This window comes from Parasteatoda tepidariorum, chromosome 3, assembly GCF_043381705.1.
Source record: "Parasteatoda tepidariorum isolate YZ-2023 chromosome 3, CAS_Ptep_4.0, whole genome shotgun sequence".
In the NCBI taxonomy this organism is placed as follows: Eukaryota; Metazoa; Arthropoda; class Arachnida; order Araneae; family Theridiidae; genus Parasteatoda; species Parasteatoda tepidariorum.
Genome location: NC_092206.1, coordinates 14,006,238 through 14,021,560, shown reverse-complemented (window position 1 = coordinate 14,021,560; position 15,323 = coordinate 14,006,238). Strand labels below are relative to the sequence as shown.

Genomic DNA, 15,323 nt, shown 5'->3' with positions numbered 1-15,323 from the left:
ACAGATTTCTCTACAAAATTTGAAACTATTTACATATATATGTACTAAAAAAATTGTGTTTGCTTACGCTTCTCATGTCCAAACATTTTTGCATTAAATTTCAATTTATAGAATAATATTTACATACTTCATTAAAACTTCGGAATATACTGCCATGCGAATTTTCACAAAACCAAAACAAGTGGCTTGATTTACTCTAATGTCAATTTCGTAAAGACTAGAATAAGAAATATGTAAAAAACAAAACAAAAAATATTTCATAAAAACAATATCTTATAGTAATTAAGTTGCGTATTTCATTCGAGCGGAGGTTTTATTTTTCGGTAATTAAACAGTTATCAAAGTGAAAATGATAATTTTGCTTAATTATACTTTATAAAGATTTTAATGCAGCAATAAATATCTCATAAATGATGCAATGCCATTAATGGACCAAATAAATTTTTAAATTATTCTTTGATTAACCACTAATAATGTAAGTAACAGGTACTTTTTCATGTATTGCATTTCATCAAACTAATTACGCATCTGAAATTTATTTAAAACTTTATATTTGTTTGTCATATAGTTGTGAATTCTTCCATGTGTTATTGAAATATTCTCAATAATTAAAACCTCATTTAAAATAAATCTGAAAGCATGATTTCAATCTATTAATATATGGAAAATGCTTTCAAGATTAGGAAAATAATTAATCGTCTACCTCAAGAAAATTAATTTGAAACAATAGAATTTCGGTGTTTGATTTATTTTAATTTCGAAAGGTAAAATTATCTGATGTAGAAAATAATGTAAAAATTGTTTAGATTAAGGATTATAGAGTTTATAGAGTTTATTACATGCAAATACATGCAAATAAAAGTAAGAGCGGTATTAAATACATGCAAATAAAAGTAAAATCTTTCGTGACAAAATTTCAGCTCTACTGTTTTCTCAATTGAACTTCATTAGTCGGTTTTTTCATGTCATTTAATTAAATTTGAATACATAATTAAAAAAAATCTGACTTTCTGATTTTCTGAAAAAAATCACATTATTTTAGTTGTGAAGGTTTCCTTTTCAACAACTTCAAAATATATTATTGTTAATTGTGGATCTCGCATCCATTGTAATAATGCAAATCGAATGATTTGGATATGTAAGTTTATCAAGTTTTATTTCCAGCAAATTGTTTAAATTCTAGAAGAACAATAGATTTATTCTTTCAGTTAAATAAGAATTCTAAAATAAGAGATAAAAAGAATAATAATAAAATTAAGAAATAGAATAACAATAAGAATAAGAATGAAATAGAAATTTTTATGAGGTATCTTTCTCTAAATGCATTTATAACAAAAACTAGAAAATCTTTCATATCATTTGCAGTTTTGAAAGATGAAAAGGAAATGTTATAAAATAAGCTTCAATGAACAACAAGTTGAGTTAAATTTGTACTAAAAAAGGTATAAATAATAAAATAAAAATTTATTTTTAATATAAATAATTAGAACGCCTAACATACCGATGAAACTAAATATATATATTTTTTAATAAAAGTTTTATAACTTTCTAAAAAGAAGAAAAAGAGGTTTTCTACAACAGTTTGTTGTGGGTGTAGTTTTTACACTAATGATATAGTTGTAAAAATGTAGTCTGCTGCTTTTACTTTCAGACAAGTTGGCACACAGAAACCTCAAGCTACTTGGGCATCAAAACGTCACTGAAAATAGAGTCTGAATACTTCACAAACACAACTAAGTTCTTTTAACCACTATTTATTTCTGTTTTTTAAACAACTATCTATCTCGACCCAGAGCATTTAACTTCTATCTATCGCCGCTAAGTGCTTTTAACCACTATCATTAAATTCAATAAGTGTAAGTATTGCATTGTGCATGAAGCTTATTGTTAAGTATTAAGACTAAAAAAATATTTATTTTGTTTTAAGCTCTTAATTCAGAAAACACTCAAAGTCAAAAACGCAATAACATCAGAGTAAAATATGGAAAATAAATTTTACAAGCAAATACTACCTTTACATTTGGTATAGGAATATTTTACGTTAGAGCAATATCGTTATGACTTGCATTAATTTTATGCTGATAATAATTAATTTTATGTAAACAAGTAAATATGGAAATTGACATAGGAAAACTAAATCCTACTATGTGATTTTTCGTTCAATAAAACTGCGACACCATCATTAGATTTTTTTGTGTAGTTGAAAGCATATATCAGGTAATTTTCATCCAAACTGAATAATTTAACAAATAAAGATTTCACGAATGAAATATTGAGTGATATAAGTTCAAATGATGTTCATTGTGGGTAAAACGTTTATATTTTGATTTTTTTAAAAGGAAAATCAACTGGACTTGTTACAACAACCAGAGTCACCCATGCAACGCCAGCTGCTATGTTCGCTCACTCAGTTAACCGCTACTGGGAAAGTGATGAGAAACTTGCAAATGACTCGTCTAAAGCAGACTGCAAAGACATAGCTAAACAGCTGATTGAGGACAGTCCTGGGAGAAACATCAATGTGAGTGGTTTCAATATTTAGTTTCTTAGAGTGAAACCGTAAGTAAGGATGCTATACAAAGCTTTCTTGCACGAAAGTAACTTACAGTGCGAGAAAAGAGCGTTCTATTTTGAATGTCATTGGCTCTATTATTCAGATTTTAGTAACAAAACTAAACTCTTTATGGTTTTCGAAATTCACAAACTACAAGGTCGGATCTTTTGTAAGTGGCATAAACACTTGTCTGATAAATCAGAATAATTAAAAACAAATAATATGGGCACACTATTTAAAATTCCATGGAAAAAAAGGTTAAAAAAACAAATTAGTTAATTGATATTTTACCATATTCAAACAAAACAGTAAAATAATCGTAAATAAGATGGTATACAGACTGTTAAATGTGAGAAAAGTCACTTATCACCAAAATACGGTCAAATAACCAAAATTTTATCACGCGAGCTAGACCCACCTAATAACGCCATTTATTTCCTTGCAGATGGTCCTTCCTTGCAGAAGTGTCCTGCTCTCTCCAATTTGTGACCTTACGCTATTAAAATAGGATACTCTCATTCACGCATAGACGTAAGCACCATGAAGGTGCTAAACCATAAAAATCATTAAAAAGATCTCCAATGCACAGATAAGCTCAATTTTTACGGTTTTGAAACCACGCTTGTTGTAAATGGTTAAAAAAACCATATGTTTCGTAAAATTTACTTTTAAGTTTTTTTTAATATTTTACATAATGTGTTGTAATTAAAACTATAATTTTGTAAACCAATAAACCGTCACCACATGAATAGTTTAAACACCGAATATCGTTTTATTCACCAGTATTATGATTTTTTTACCATGAATGTTATTACCATAGAGTATGGTAATTGTACCAGAATTTTTTTTCTGTATTTAGTTAACACTATGAGAAAATTTAAATTTCGAAGCATTGTTCCCAAAAAGTTCTTTACATTTTTTAACGATTGTTCCATTTTACAAACCACTGCCCAAATTTTAAAACACTACTTTTAACGATTCATGAGTTATAAATGATACGAAAAAACGTACTCACAACTTCTTACTTTTTTATAACAGGTATTTCGAATTCATATTTTAATTTTCTATCTTATATAAACGTAATAAAATTAATTCCTCTTCTTATAACAGACATTAATAATGCTTCGATTTCATACTTTAATTTTATATCTTACATAAAAGTATTAAAATTAATTCCTCTTTTTGTAACAGACATTAATAATGCTTCGATTTCATATTTTAAATTTTTATCTCACATAAACGTAATACAGTTCAAGATTTAACTGAATGGTTTAGAATATTTTTAGAAAAAGCAGTACGATTTGTATTGAACACAATATTATCTTTATGAGTAACTTGTTCAAAATCAACTTAAGAAATAGAAATGTTTCTTTATTAGGTGATATTAGGAGGTGGACGGAGACATTTTTTATCGAAGACCGCCTCGCAAAGTAGTTCAAAAAATAGCAATGAACGAGACGGAAGGAGGGAGGATGGCCGGAACCTGATCGAAGAGTGGATGAGAGATAAAAAAATTCGAGGTCTGTCTTACAAGTACGTGTCCAGGAAGAAAGAGCTAGACAAAGTGGACGCCGTCAAAGTAGATTACCTCCTGGGTCAGTACAGATAGTCCTTTTTTTTATTTCGCAGAATATTTCTTTTCAAAGAGATAAAATGTATTTTTTTCTAAAATTTCAACCAATTTTCTGCGGAAAGAGGCTTGTATAGGGCAAATTAATATCGAAAAAAAATAATAAAAGTTTTAGGTATTAGCTTTTTTATTTTGTAATTATAAACGTTTTATGCAGATTAATCTTTAATAACATCAGTTAGCAAAGTAGAAGTTAGATATAACAATTTTTTTTCTCAGGCAGACTGAAACGGATGTTACATAGTACAATTTTGAACATGCAAAAAAATATATCCATAACTAAGAAATGCTGGTATTCGGTATCTAAGGATAATAATATCGAATAGAAATGGCAACTTTTCCTTTAATCAAAGGAAATTTAAGTTTTTTGATATTTAATGTTTGGTAGCTTCTAAAGTAAAAGTGCTATAACCTCATTTGAAACTTATACAAAATCAAAAGATTCATTGACGATGGAAGCATTTTTGGACACTTATTTTCCAATAGATTTGCCTTTCAATAAAGTAAAATGGAAGTAAATTACTGTTGCTGTATATTGGAAGCAACGGTTCAGTGCAGACTTCTTATATGAGTTAAAATATCATTAGGAACTCTTTGGGATGGCCCTGACCTGCTCTGGTCTGTAGTGCTAAGAAGAGGAAGAAAATTCCATTGCCTCTACAGAGTATAACTGGTTATTATGGTGTAAAGAGAGTTGTATTAGCAAAATCATGCTCAAGATCATCGACAATACATCTTTCTAGAATCCTTATCAAAATTGAAATAAAAATGCCTGCACATTAAAGACCAGAAATGAATAATAAATTGAGAAAAAAACGTAAAAGCAATTGAATTACAAAAAATCACTACTGTAGTAGGCGGGACATTTGAATAAAAGCCTGTTTGATTGTCTGAGGAAACCAAGAATAATTTCATGCAGATTAGAAATAATTCCAAATTTTGTCTGGTAAAGTAAATATTAAGCGTAAAATATGCCTTATTAACTAAAATATTCAGCTTTGCACTTAAATATTGCACATAAGGGTTTAATAAAATAAATAAACATATCCGATCTCTTGCCAATTTGGAATACGAAATTTTCTGTATATTCAACGCGTAATGTTTACGAAAAAATGTGTGTTAGCATATGTATTAGCATCATTTTGAAATTGTTAATTTTTGCTTAATTTTTAACAAACAAATATAAAAAAATTAGTTTACCATATTGTGTTAAATAATAGTTTCTAATACCTCTCATATGTTAGTTATAAGTGGCGAAAACCAGCATAATATCCATATTTGAATTAAGCTTTATTATCCAAATTCATTTTTTTAAGAAATAAAACAAATAAGGTTAGGTTCATTCAACTTGTTAAGTTTAATATATAAAAGCATATTATTGCTATTTGTTATAACTTTTTCACTTTTAGTTTTTTAGGACGTATATCTTTGCTGTCCGAGTACAATCGAAATACGAGACAGTTTTGGTCTATGTGTTCGCAATTACTTAAAAGAAGAATACTAGTATCTAGGGAACGAGTTAAGCGAGTTCAGATCATGAATCAATTAAAACCAGAAGGGACGAAAAAAAGTTCAAAGAATTTGCAGAAGAATCCTTATAAATAAACATTAAAAATATTTATTTTAATGCAGTCTACAATAATAAACAAATGTTTATTTTCCCGAAACACGTCATATGCATAGTTTACAACGGGTTCTGGGTTTTACAAAATTATTAATTCGAAAGACTATTTTATTATTTGTGTGCAATATTATATTTTTGACAAGTGTTTTCAATGAGTTATTTTTAAAAATATTTATGTTTATTGATTTTAAAATCTGATAACCACAAGAATATTCATATTTCTCTAACAAAGTTATAAAACTTTCAGGACTTTTTACTTCCGGTCACATGGCGTACGAGTCTGATCGAGATAAAGACAGTGAACCATCTCTTGCTCAAATGACAGCAAAAGCTATTGAAATTTTGAGGAAAAATTCACAGGGTTATTTTTTAATGGTTGAAGGTAAATATATTATATGCTACTTGTCAATTTTTTTTTATATTTGCTGTAAATAATGACAGCAATGATATTTCAATAAACTAAACTATTATAAAAGCAAGTTTGGAATTCCCACAAATTGCACTTTCAGAAAAATTGGCATTAAATTGGGTGGTAATCTGTAAGTTGAATCCTAATAATACAGTAAAAATTTAAGGCAACCCAATAAAGATGTTAAATTAAAATTGCATTTTTATGTAAGTTCAACCGTAGTTAATCAAGTCGAATCCATAGGAAAACAGAACCATAGTCAATCAAGTCAAATCTAAAAAAAAACAAAAACATATCAACTATTTAATTGAGGTTTTAGGTAAAGGTTTAATGTTTTAGGTGTGTAATGTTTTTTGAGGTTGAGGTTAAAGATTTTAAGTAATGAATTGATAAACCATAATTTCAATTATTTCGGGAGATTGATTTTTGAAAAAACATCGCAATTTTTATGAATGTTGAAAAAAATAATATGGTCAAAACTACTGGAATATGGTAAAATTTACCATATTTCTGGTTCCATGGGAACATCAAAAAACTCGGTTATTTTTACTAAAAAGTTTTGGTAATGATTTTGGTAAAATCGATGATAAAATATAGTATTAAAATGTGTGATAAAATTTAATACATTGGGTAAAATTTGATACTTTTATCATGTTATCTTAGAGTATGATACAATATAAAAGCAATTTGTTTAATTAAATTTACTTTTCATTTTTGTAATTTTTTCTAAATGAATGGAAATCAGAACTATAATTTTGAAAACCAAAATATCTTTTAAACCCTTACCAGTAGAGCAGGGAAATTACCAAATAATTTATTTCAAAACCGTATATTTTGGTTTTATTAAGTAGAATTATTTCTTTTTACTAGAAATGTTATTTTACCAGAATTCTACCTTTCTCCTTGTATAAAAGCATTAATTTCTATGTGAGCAGTAAGTAGTTTCTAAGTATTGTTCTTCAATCTAGCGGTATAACTACAAATTCTGAAGTACCTATCTAAATTTAATACTAAAGAGAAGTTTCTTGTGAAAATGTTATCTTCAAAAAATGAGGTTTATTGTTGCATTACCCGAATCCCTTCAATAGGAGTTTAATTTTAAGATTCACATTAAAAAAGTAGTATATTGAACATATTCGCAAACATTTTTATGTGGGTTACATTTACACTTTAAGTCTTGAACTCATCTTTTTTGAATTGGTCAATTGAAAAGTATTTTTCCTGTGCATGCAATTATTTTGTTTCTGTATTTAATGATGATACTGTAGATGTAAAATTGGACGTGACTGACCAAAATATACTATTTTTTCAAAATAGTATGCATTTACAAACTACTCTTTTTCATCATTTTAAATATATTTTTCTATCTCTGCATTAATTTATGTCTAGGTTTTAAATATTTTCAAATCACGTTCCATTATTTTTTTTTATTTACCATAATATGCCTAATAATCATTTTGTGTTAACTACCAGTGAACATGACAGCAAAATTTCACGATTTTTTTCATTGCTTGATTAACTTGAAAATATTGATAAAAGTTGTAAAAATTAGGTTAACTCATTTAGCATTCTTTTTCAATTTAATAAAAAAGCAATAATAATGACAGCTCTGTAGTTTTGTAGTAATTGTCAGTTCCGCAGATCTTACAGTATATGCAGAAACGATCGATCTTAAAGGTCATCATACAACGTCACCATACAACTAATCAAAAGTGTGTATGAAATTAATGTAAGTAAATGCATCTTAAAGTAATACTTAATCATTTTTAGAGCAATTTAAAATACAAAATTGTCTTTAAACAAGAATATTAATAGTTTAATCTAACTCTAATTAAGTTATGCTAATTAACTAAAATGGGCGTAAGTTTTTGAATACTCACACTGATAAACGAAGCGTATCTTCTTATCCAGTGTGAATAAGAAGACATCTAATCTTCTAATAAGACATCTTTAATATTCAACTTGAAATTTAGAGACCTACATATTGCAATTGCAATATTTGTTAAAGTTTCGATATTGCACTGTAATATTATTTAGTAAGGTAGGAAATTTCAACTGACGATTTGTTTTGAAATTTACTATACTTAGCTACCAAAACAATTTACAACTTACAGCCTGTCATTATTCTGAATCAGATTATGGTAAAAGTACCGGCACTCAGAGCGTCGCTACTTTTTACCGTGAAATCTGCTTTTAACGTTAAGTTTTACGGAACAAAATGTAACATACGAGTATGCCGTAACTTTACAGTAATATTTACTGTAAATTTACTGTAACACTGCAATCTATTAAATATTACTGTAGAAATGACGGTATAAAATTTTACGACAAAAACGGAATTTACGGTAGAGTGGATTTTATGGATGTTGCACTCAGGGTGCCAGTACTTCATTTTTACTTTAATTTTGATCCCGAATCTTTTACAGTGCACTTAATAAATATTAAACGTGTTTTATATTTAATATCATAAAATTTCGATAATTGAATTTTAAGTTATAGTGTACCAAGTATATGAGGAAGCTTCAAATTTCGGTCATTTAATTTCTTCGTTCCAAAATACTTTTTTAATCAATAATAGATTAAATATAATAATGCGAAAATAACTTCACAGCCACCGAATTATAATCTTGAGCAGAGAAATAAACCAAAGGTTGAATAACCTTTTTGATAAAATCAATGGAATTAAGATGTTTTGTAGAACTATAATGTATTTCGTAGGAGGTCGAATTGATCACAGCCATCACTTCAACAATGCACATCGAGCTTTAGTGGACACCCTTGCATTTGAGGATGCAATCATCACTGCCCTGGACATGACACGATCAGATGAGACACTAATGGTGGTCACTTCCGACCACTCCCACGTTTTCGCTTTCGGTGGATACCCTAAGAGAGGAAACTCAATTTTCGGTAAGTAATCATCACGTAACGTCTTACTATCTCAAATTATATTCCAGTTATTAAAAGGGGTTCAAATACATACTATAATGTCTTTCATTTTTATCGTTTTAAGTATGCACTGAATATTTTAACGCCTATTTAGTCGAATACTTTCGTAACAAACAGTTATTTCTGAGGAATGTTAGATATTTATTTAATTAAATTGAATGGCACTGGCTACATTTTTTTTTGTTTCGGTTGCATATGATTTTAGAGCGGATCTTGGATATTTGCACGTCGGTGCTTTCAAATATGCTCTCAATTTCCATCTCCAAGCTATCTATTACAAGCTTTCCTAGTTTCTATCTCCAAGCTAGCAATTTTTTAGATTGCATTTTTAGTTTATTTTTTGTCGAAATGTATAAGTTTTAAAACGTAATATATATTAAAGGGGAGACGTAAATGCTACAATTATTTCTACGATAATTTGGGCACATCATCAGGAATAAAACTGTATGAGAATCCGTGCCCGGGAATACAGGCATGCGGCGCTAAGGACGTTTCAATATTATGACATCTTTATGCGTTTCTGAACAGGCAATAATAGAGATGCGCCCTTAGTGGCGTATGATGACATTTCTGGGCATGGGTTCTTATGCAGTTTTAATCCTGATGATGTGCCCTAACTCCCATAAAAATGTTAGTAACAGTTACGCTCCCCTGTCATTTATAAAGCTTTTAAACTTGTACCTTACGACTAAAGCTAAACTGTCATTTAAAAATATCTGTAGTTTTATGAGTAAAACTAATTTTAGATTTGAAAATCCCACATGTCTTTAGAGCAATCGGATGTAGTGTAACTGCTTCTCTACTAGGTCCAACCGGTCTGAGCACTCTAGAACGCATATAAATTTTAACTTACATTCAGTGAAATTATTTTTCAGCCCCAACTTATCCATGTTTAGTAATGTAAAAATCTTATTAACCTTGTTACTTCCAAATTGAAATTTAAAGGAATCATTTTAGTAAAAACAGAAAATTTTGATTGTTTATAAGACTATGGCTCTCTTGAAACAGTGGAAATTATGATCTTAGCAATTAAATGTAAAAATTACATTTCAATTTTGAAATAAATATTTTAGAAGTATTTCTTGATTGAAAAAAAATTTCTACATTATAATGCCTTTGATGGTACATGGGATCTTCATATTTTTTGAGTAAAGTTTGATAAATTTGTATGGATATAATGTAACATATGTTGCATTTTTTTCTATACTCATTGAATTAAATATTTGTTAAGGTGTTGACAACAAAGTGTCTGACGTCGATAACATGCCTTATACTACTTTATTGTATGCTAATGGTCCAGGCTATAACCGAAACTTTCCTGGTGGTCGTGAAAACTTAACCAATGTAAATACAGGTAAGGAAACTGTATTTTTTAACTACTTTCCTTTAAAATTGTTGGATTTTAGATATTATACACGCTACAGTTACTCACGCAAATTATTAGCATTTCAAATGATTCCAATCCATGTTTTATCGAACAAGTTGTTCGTACCATGTCAGTTAAGTGGAAACGCATCATACATTACTTACAGCATATCATCTGATAAAGAAAACTGCTGTATCACTCAATGGCAAAAAAAAAAAATTGAACAAATTAACATCTTGTTCTATCAAGCTTTTTTCTTTTGAATAAATATGTGTATTATAAGAATGAAATTAAAACTTTGTTGTTGTTGTTGTTAACGTAGGCCATTAAGGAAAGGTGTACGATTGTTCCTGCCTTCCAGTGGCGCCATCTATGGCCAGGAATTCGACTCCTGCCACATCCATAAGTCTCACCCGTTTATGGAGCGGATTCATTCATTCGGAATTTTGACCTGAACAAGAAGACGGTCAATTTCCAATTCAAAACCCCCTGAGGTATAATTTGTTATGGGAACGTGGAGGACTTTGTAACCTAATATGTTTAACGTACACCAGTCACCATTTACTACACAGGGAGTCTAAGACCGGCTGGATTCGAGCTCCCCTTCTCACGAGCGTGAGTCCAGCTCCCTGCCCGCCGGGCTATTCCGGCTTTGAAACTTTGTAAATTGAATATTGAATTAAACTAATTTTTAAATTATTTTAACTAACGGATAATTTTTTAAACTAAAAAAATGTTTGTTAATCCATTAATTTATCTTTACTAGCGTAACTATTTTGTTTGAACTATTTTTTCCTCACTTTTTTTCTTCAAAATAATCAGCTACGATATAATATTTTTCTACGTACAAACTATTTTTATTTAAATTCATAAAATAAATAAATAAATTCACGTTTCTTTTCAGATTCGAAAATACATTTCTACATTCAAAAAATTTTCTTTTTTCGAATTCAAAATTAATTTTCTTCTTCTTTCCAGAGGATAAGAACTACATCCAGCAATCAGCTGTTCCCAGAAGATGGGACTCTCACGGTGGAGAAGACGTACCAGTGTATGCACAAGGACCAATGTCTCACCTGGTGCGAGGCGTATTCGAACAAACCTACGTACCACACGCTTTAGCATACGCTTCGTGCATAGGTCCACAAAAAGACGACTGCGAAAGAAGAAAACAAACGTATCAAAGACATGTCATCGAATGCCCTTCCCCACACATCGTCAAAGAAGTACTCTATTCATTTTCCACACATTCTCGAATGCTACCCAGTGTCTGGAGCATTTCATTCTTTTGTCTCATCTGTTTCTGGTTCTTGAAATCATGATGACCAGAAATGAAAGCGTTCTTTAACACTTTAAGGCTCTGCAGTACAAAGTCAAGAGCGCTGAAACGTTTTTCTTTTCGATCTGTGCTTTTTAATTAATTTCGATCTCCGTATAGTAAATTATATTATGTTTGTATGTTTGAAAGATAATATTTGAGCAGTATCATGAAAAGCCACACTTTTCTAAGACAGGCATCTTTATAATATCAAGGTAATTTTAGTACTGATTGTAGATATTTAATTTACAAATTTCTGGAACTTCCGCTAGAGGGCAGCGAGTTACCAGAATTTCCGCTAGATGGTAGCACAAATCGGAGAGAAATTTCAACAATTACCTAAAAATCATTGCGTTTGTACCGCAACTCTCGCAAACATTTTTAAACTGTGGCTTATCATTTTATTGCCCAAAGCTTATATTGGATGTTACCTTTGATTAATTTTTAAAATACAAATAACGAAATGTGTAATAACAAAATACAAATAACAAAATGTGAATAACATTTAACAAAATGCGGTTTAAATCAACTGCATAGTATTATTTGTCATGTAATGTTAAATTTTGCAAAAAAGTATAACGTCGTTTTTTTTTCCTTCTTCTTGTTAAAACTGTGTTTCAGTTTTTAAATACTTTACTAACTAGAGTGATAAAAATCAGAAATTTTTTTCATGTATAGCTTAATTTTTACAGTTTATAATTTTGACTTTACGCTTTTAATTTATGTTATACGAGGTACTCGTACATGGTACATAGTGCAACACATTTTGCATAACAAGTTGTAGTGCATCAATCGTTTGTAAATTCTGTAAAAATTGTAAGCATGTTAAACCAATTATTAATTTAAGTAAAATTTCAGTTTCAATCTACTACTAATAAAAATAAGATTCTTAATTCAAATAATTAAAAAAATATTCAAATTATAAGTAAATAACATAAAAAATTAACTTAAAAAAATTTAAATTTGAACTTGTTTGAGAATATAATAGCTTCTTTTTTAAATATAATAATGGGTATAATATTGTAAAATAGGTGTAATAAAAGTACTAAAAATAATTAAATTTGATTTGCTGAAATTAATTTTCTTACAAAATGAGTCGCAATTTTTGCATGTTTTAGATACTTATGCTCTTAGAATAAAGTTGCTAACTCATACAAAAGCAAACATCGTCTTCCGAAAGTTCATTTAACTTTTAAACTTTAATAAATTTAACTTGCTCATTTAAGTTTAAATATGATGTTAAAAACAAAATTTAGTGAAAATTAATTTCACAAATAGAAAAAAGTTAACTGTTTGAAGAAGAGGAAAATCTGAAGTACAATAATTTGTTTATAGAACACATATTTTATGAAACTATTTATAATTGTTTGTAAAACGATTATAAATTGCCTAAACGAATATAGAAAACGTATTATATATCCCTTTTGCATTTTATTTCTTTTATATTGCTATACATATCTCTATTTACTGTTTCTTATATACTGTTCATACATTACTCTTTTCTTGCACAATATTTAAACACTTTTTACTTGTTATTGTAATGTTGAAATAATTTTAATTTTCTTCAAATAATTACAATTATGTTTATGTGGGATGACAGAAGCATTAAGATTAAAATAGAATAATAAAAAAGTGCGTAATAAAATGAGCACGTACAGCTTTTTACGTAGTAATACTTATTAATACCGGATAATAATGATTAATATGTACATCATTCGTTTATATTTAATTGTGAAAGAATGATCATGACAAAAGTCTTCTTACGAAATAATAGCATTCGAATTAATCAGAATGAAATAACTAATTATTGGTTAATAACTGATTCGTATTAAAATACGAATGAATGAGCATCTTAGACTCACAGGCAAGTTAGACAAAATAATACAGACAACGGAATTTTATTCTTACAGTAAAGCAGTCTTTGTACATATTTTAAAATACAGTATTACGTGCTGGAAAATAACTCTTTTTTGCTTATTGCTCTTATTTCTAAGATTTTTAAGAAACCATGTATACAAAATGAAAGTTCAACTTGCGTGTTATCGACGTGATTATAACACTTATTCGAGTAAAGTAAAATGGATTGTTTTACATAAGGTTGATTGATAAAAAAAGAGAAAGAAATTTAGAATATCAAAGCAAATAAGCAATTCTTAAAGCAGATTTTAAAAAATTCATTCTACTCTAATTTTAAAATATCAATTAATTTTTTAAATCTACTTTAAGAATTGCTTATTCACTTTGATATATTTATTTAATTTTTAATCTACTTTAAGAATTGCTTATTCACTTTAATTTTTTAAATTTAGAGATGAACTTAAAATATCAATTAATTTTTTAAATCTACTTTAAGAATTGCTTATTCACTTTGATATATTTATTTAATTTTTAATCTACTTTAAGAATTGCTTATTCACTTTAATATTTTAAATTTAGAGCAGAATCTATTTCTTTTAATCTGCTTTAAGAATTCTTTATTCACTTTGATATTTTAAATTTAGAGCAAAATCTAAGTGAATAAGCAATTTTTTAAGTATATTTAAAAAAATAGATTCTACTCTAAAATTAGAATACCAAAGTGAATAAGCAGTTCTTAAAGCAGACTAAGAAAAATAGATTCTGATCCTTTGGAGGGGAACAATAATAGAAATTAACCCTTTAGCAGGAGCGCATACACCACAGATGAATTTTGTTTTGTAATTTAAATCTTAAAGATTCTCCAAAATTCCAGTCCAAAAATATTGCCTACCTTCGATATTTTTCATGTCGTTGTATGAAATTTGTAGAGTTAATATTTGATTATATGAAACACTGTAAACACATTTGCTCTGTTTGAAAACCGGCAAAAAAATATACATGGAATTAACTTTTCTTTCTTTTATACCTAATTATGTATTTGTTTTATACCAATTTGATTTATTACTTCCTCTTCCATATTGTGAATGTCAGTTGCTAAATCGTAATTTTGGGATTTTATATTATTCATTATTATTATTTCATCATATTGATATTATTACACATTATTAGTGTAATTTGTGATTATATATATATATTTTTTTCTTTTATTATAAAATTTGTTTAAAGTAATTAATTTACATTCTTAAAATCTCGCAATTTACTATGGAAGAGACATTTGTATAAATATTTAGGCTGGTTTTAAAGGTGCGTTAGTTTGAAAGTTAAAAAAAAATGTATAACAAATATTTAAAGAATATCCTTTTTAGGAATCCATTTTCATAAAATAAACACTACCATATTTATAATGTGATTTAGCTGATCTCAAATTGTGCTTCAAAAACTGAAAATAATTTACTAACATTTTCAAAAATTCAAGGAACTTATCTTTACTCACGGATAAAAAAAACTTCTGGTAAAATTATGCACTGCATGGCAATTACAGCTCTGGAAAAAAATATATATAATTATGGTAAATAAACCAAAACTATATGATAATTAAACCATTCATTTGGTTA

The 15,323-nt window shown here is 28.2% G+C and overlaps 1 protein-coding gene across 1 annotated transcript in view; it reads left to right on the top strand.

Moving 5' to 3' along the window:
- The window catches only part of LOC107441958 (alkaline phosphatase-like), a 91,841-nt gene extending 77,867 nt beyond the window's left edge, over positions 1 to 13,974 (top strand). Inside the window, exons 4-9 of the mRNA XM_043050591.2 lie at positions 2,340 to 2,521; positions 3,933 to 4,149; positions 6,056 to 6,190; positions 8,936 to 9,127; positions 10,398 to 10,520; positions 11,511 to 13,974. Of these exons, the coding sequence (XP_042906525.1) occupies positions 2,340 to 2,521; positions 3,933 to 4,149; positions 6,056 to 6,190; positions 8,936 to 9,127; positions 10,398 to 10,520; positions 11,511 to 11,854 (1,193 nt within the window). The 3' untranslated portion in view covers positions 11,855 to 13,974. The remainder of the gene's footprint in view (positions 1 to 2,339; positions 2,522 to 3,932; positions 4,150 to 6,055; positions 6,191 to 8,935; positions 9,128 to 10,397; positions 10,521 to 11,510) is intronic.
- Positions 13,975 to 15,323: the final 1,349 nt, after the last annotated feature.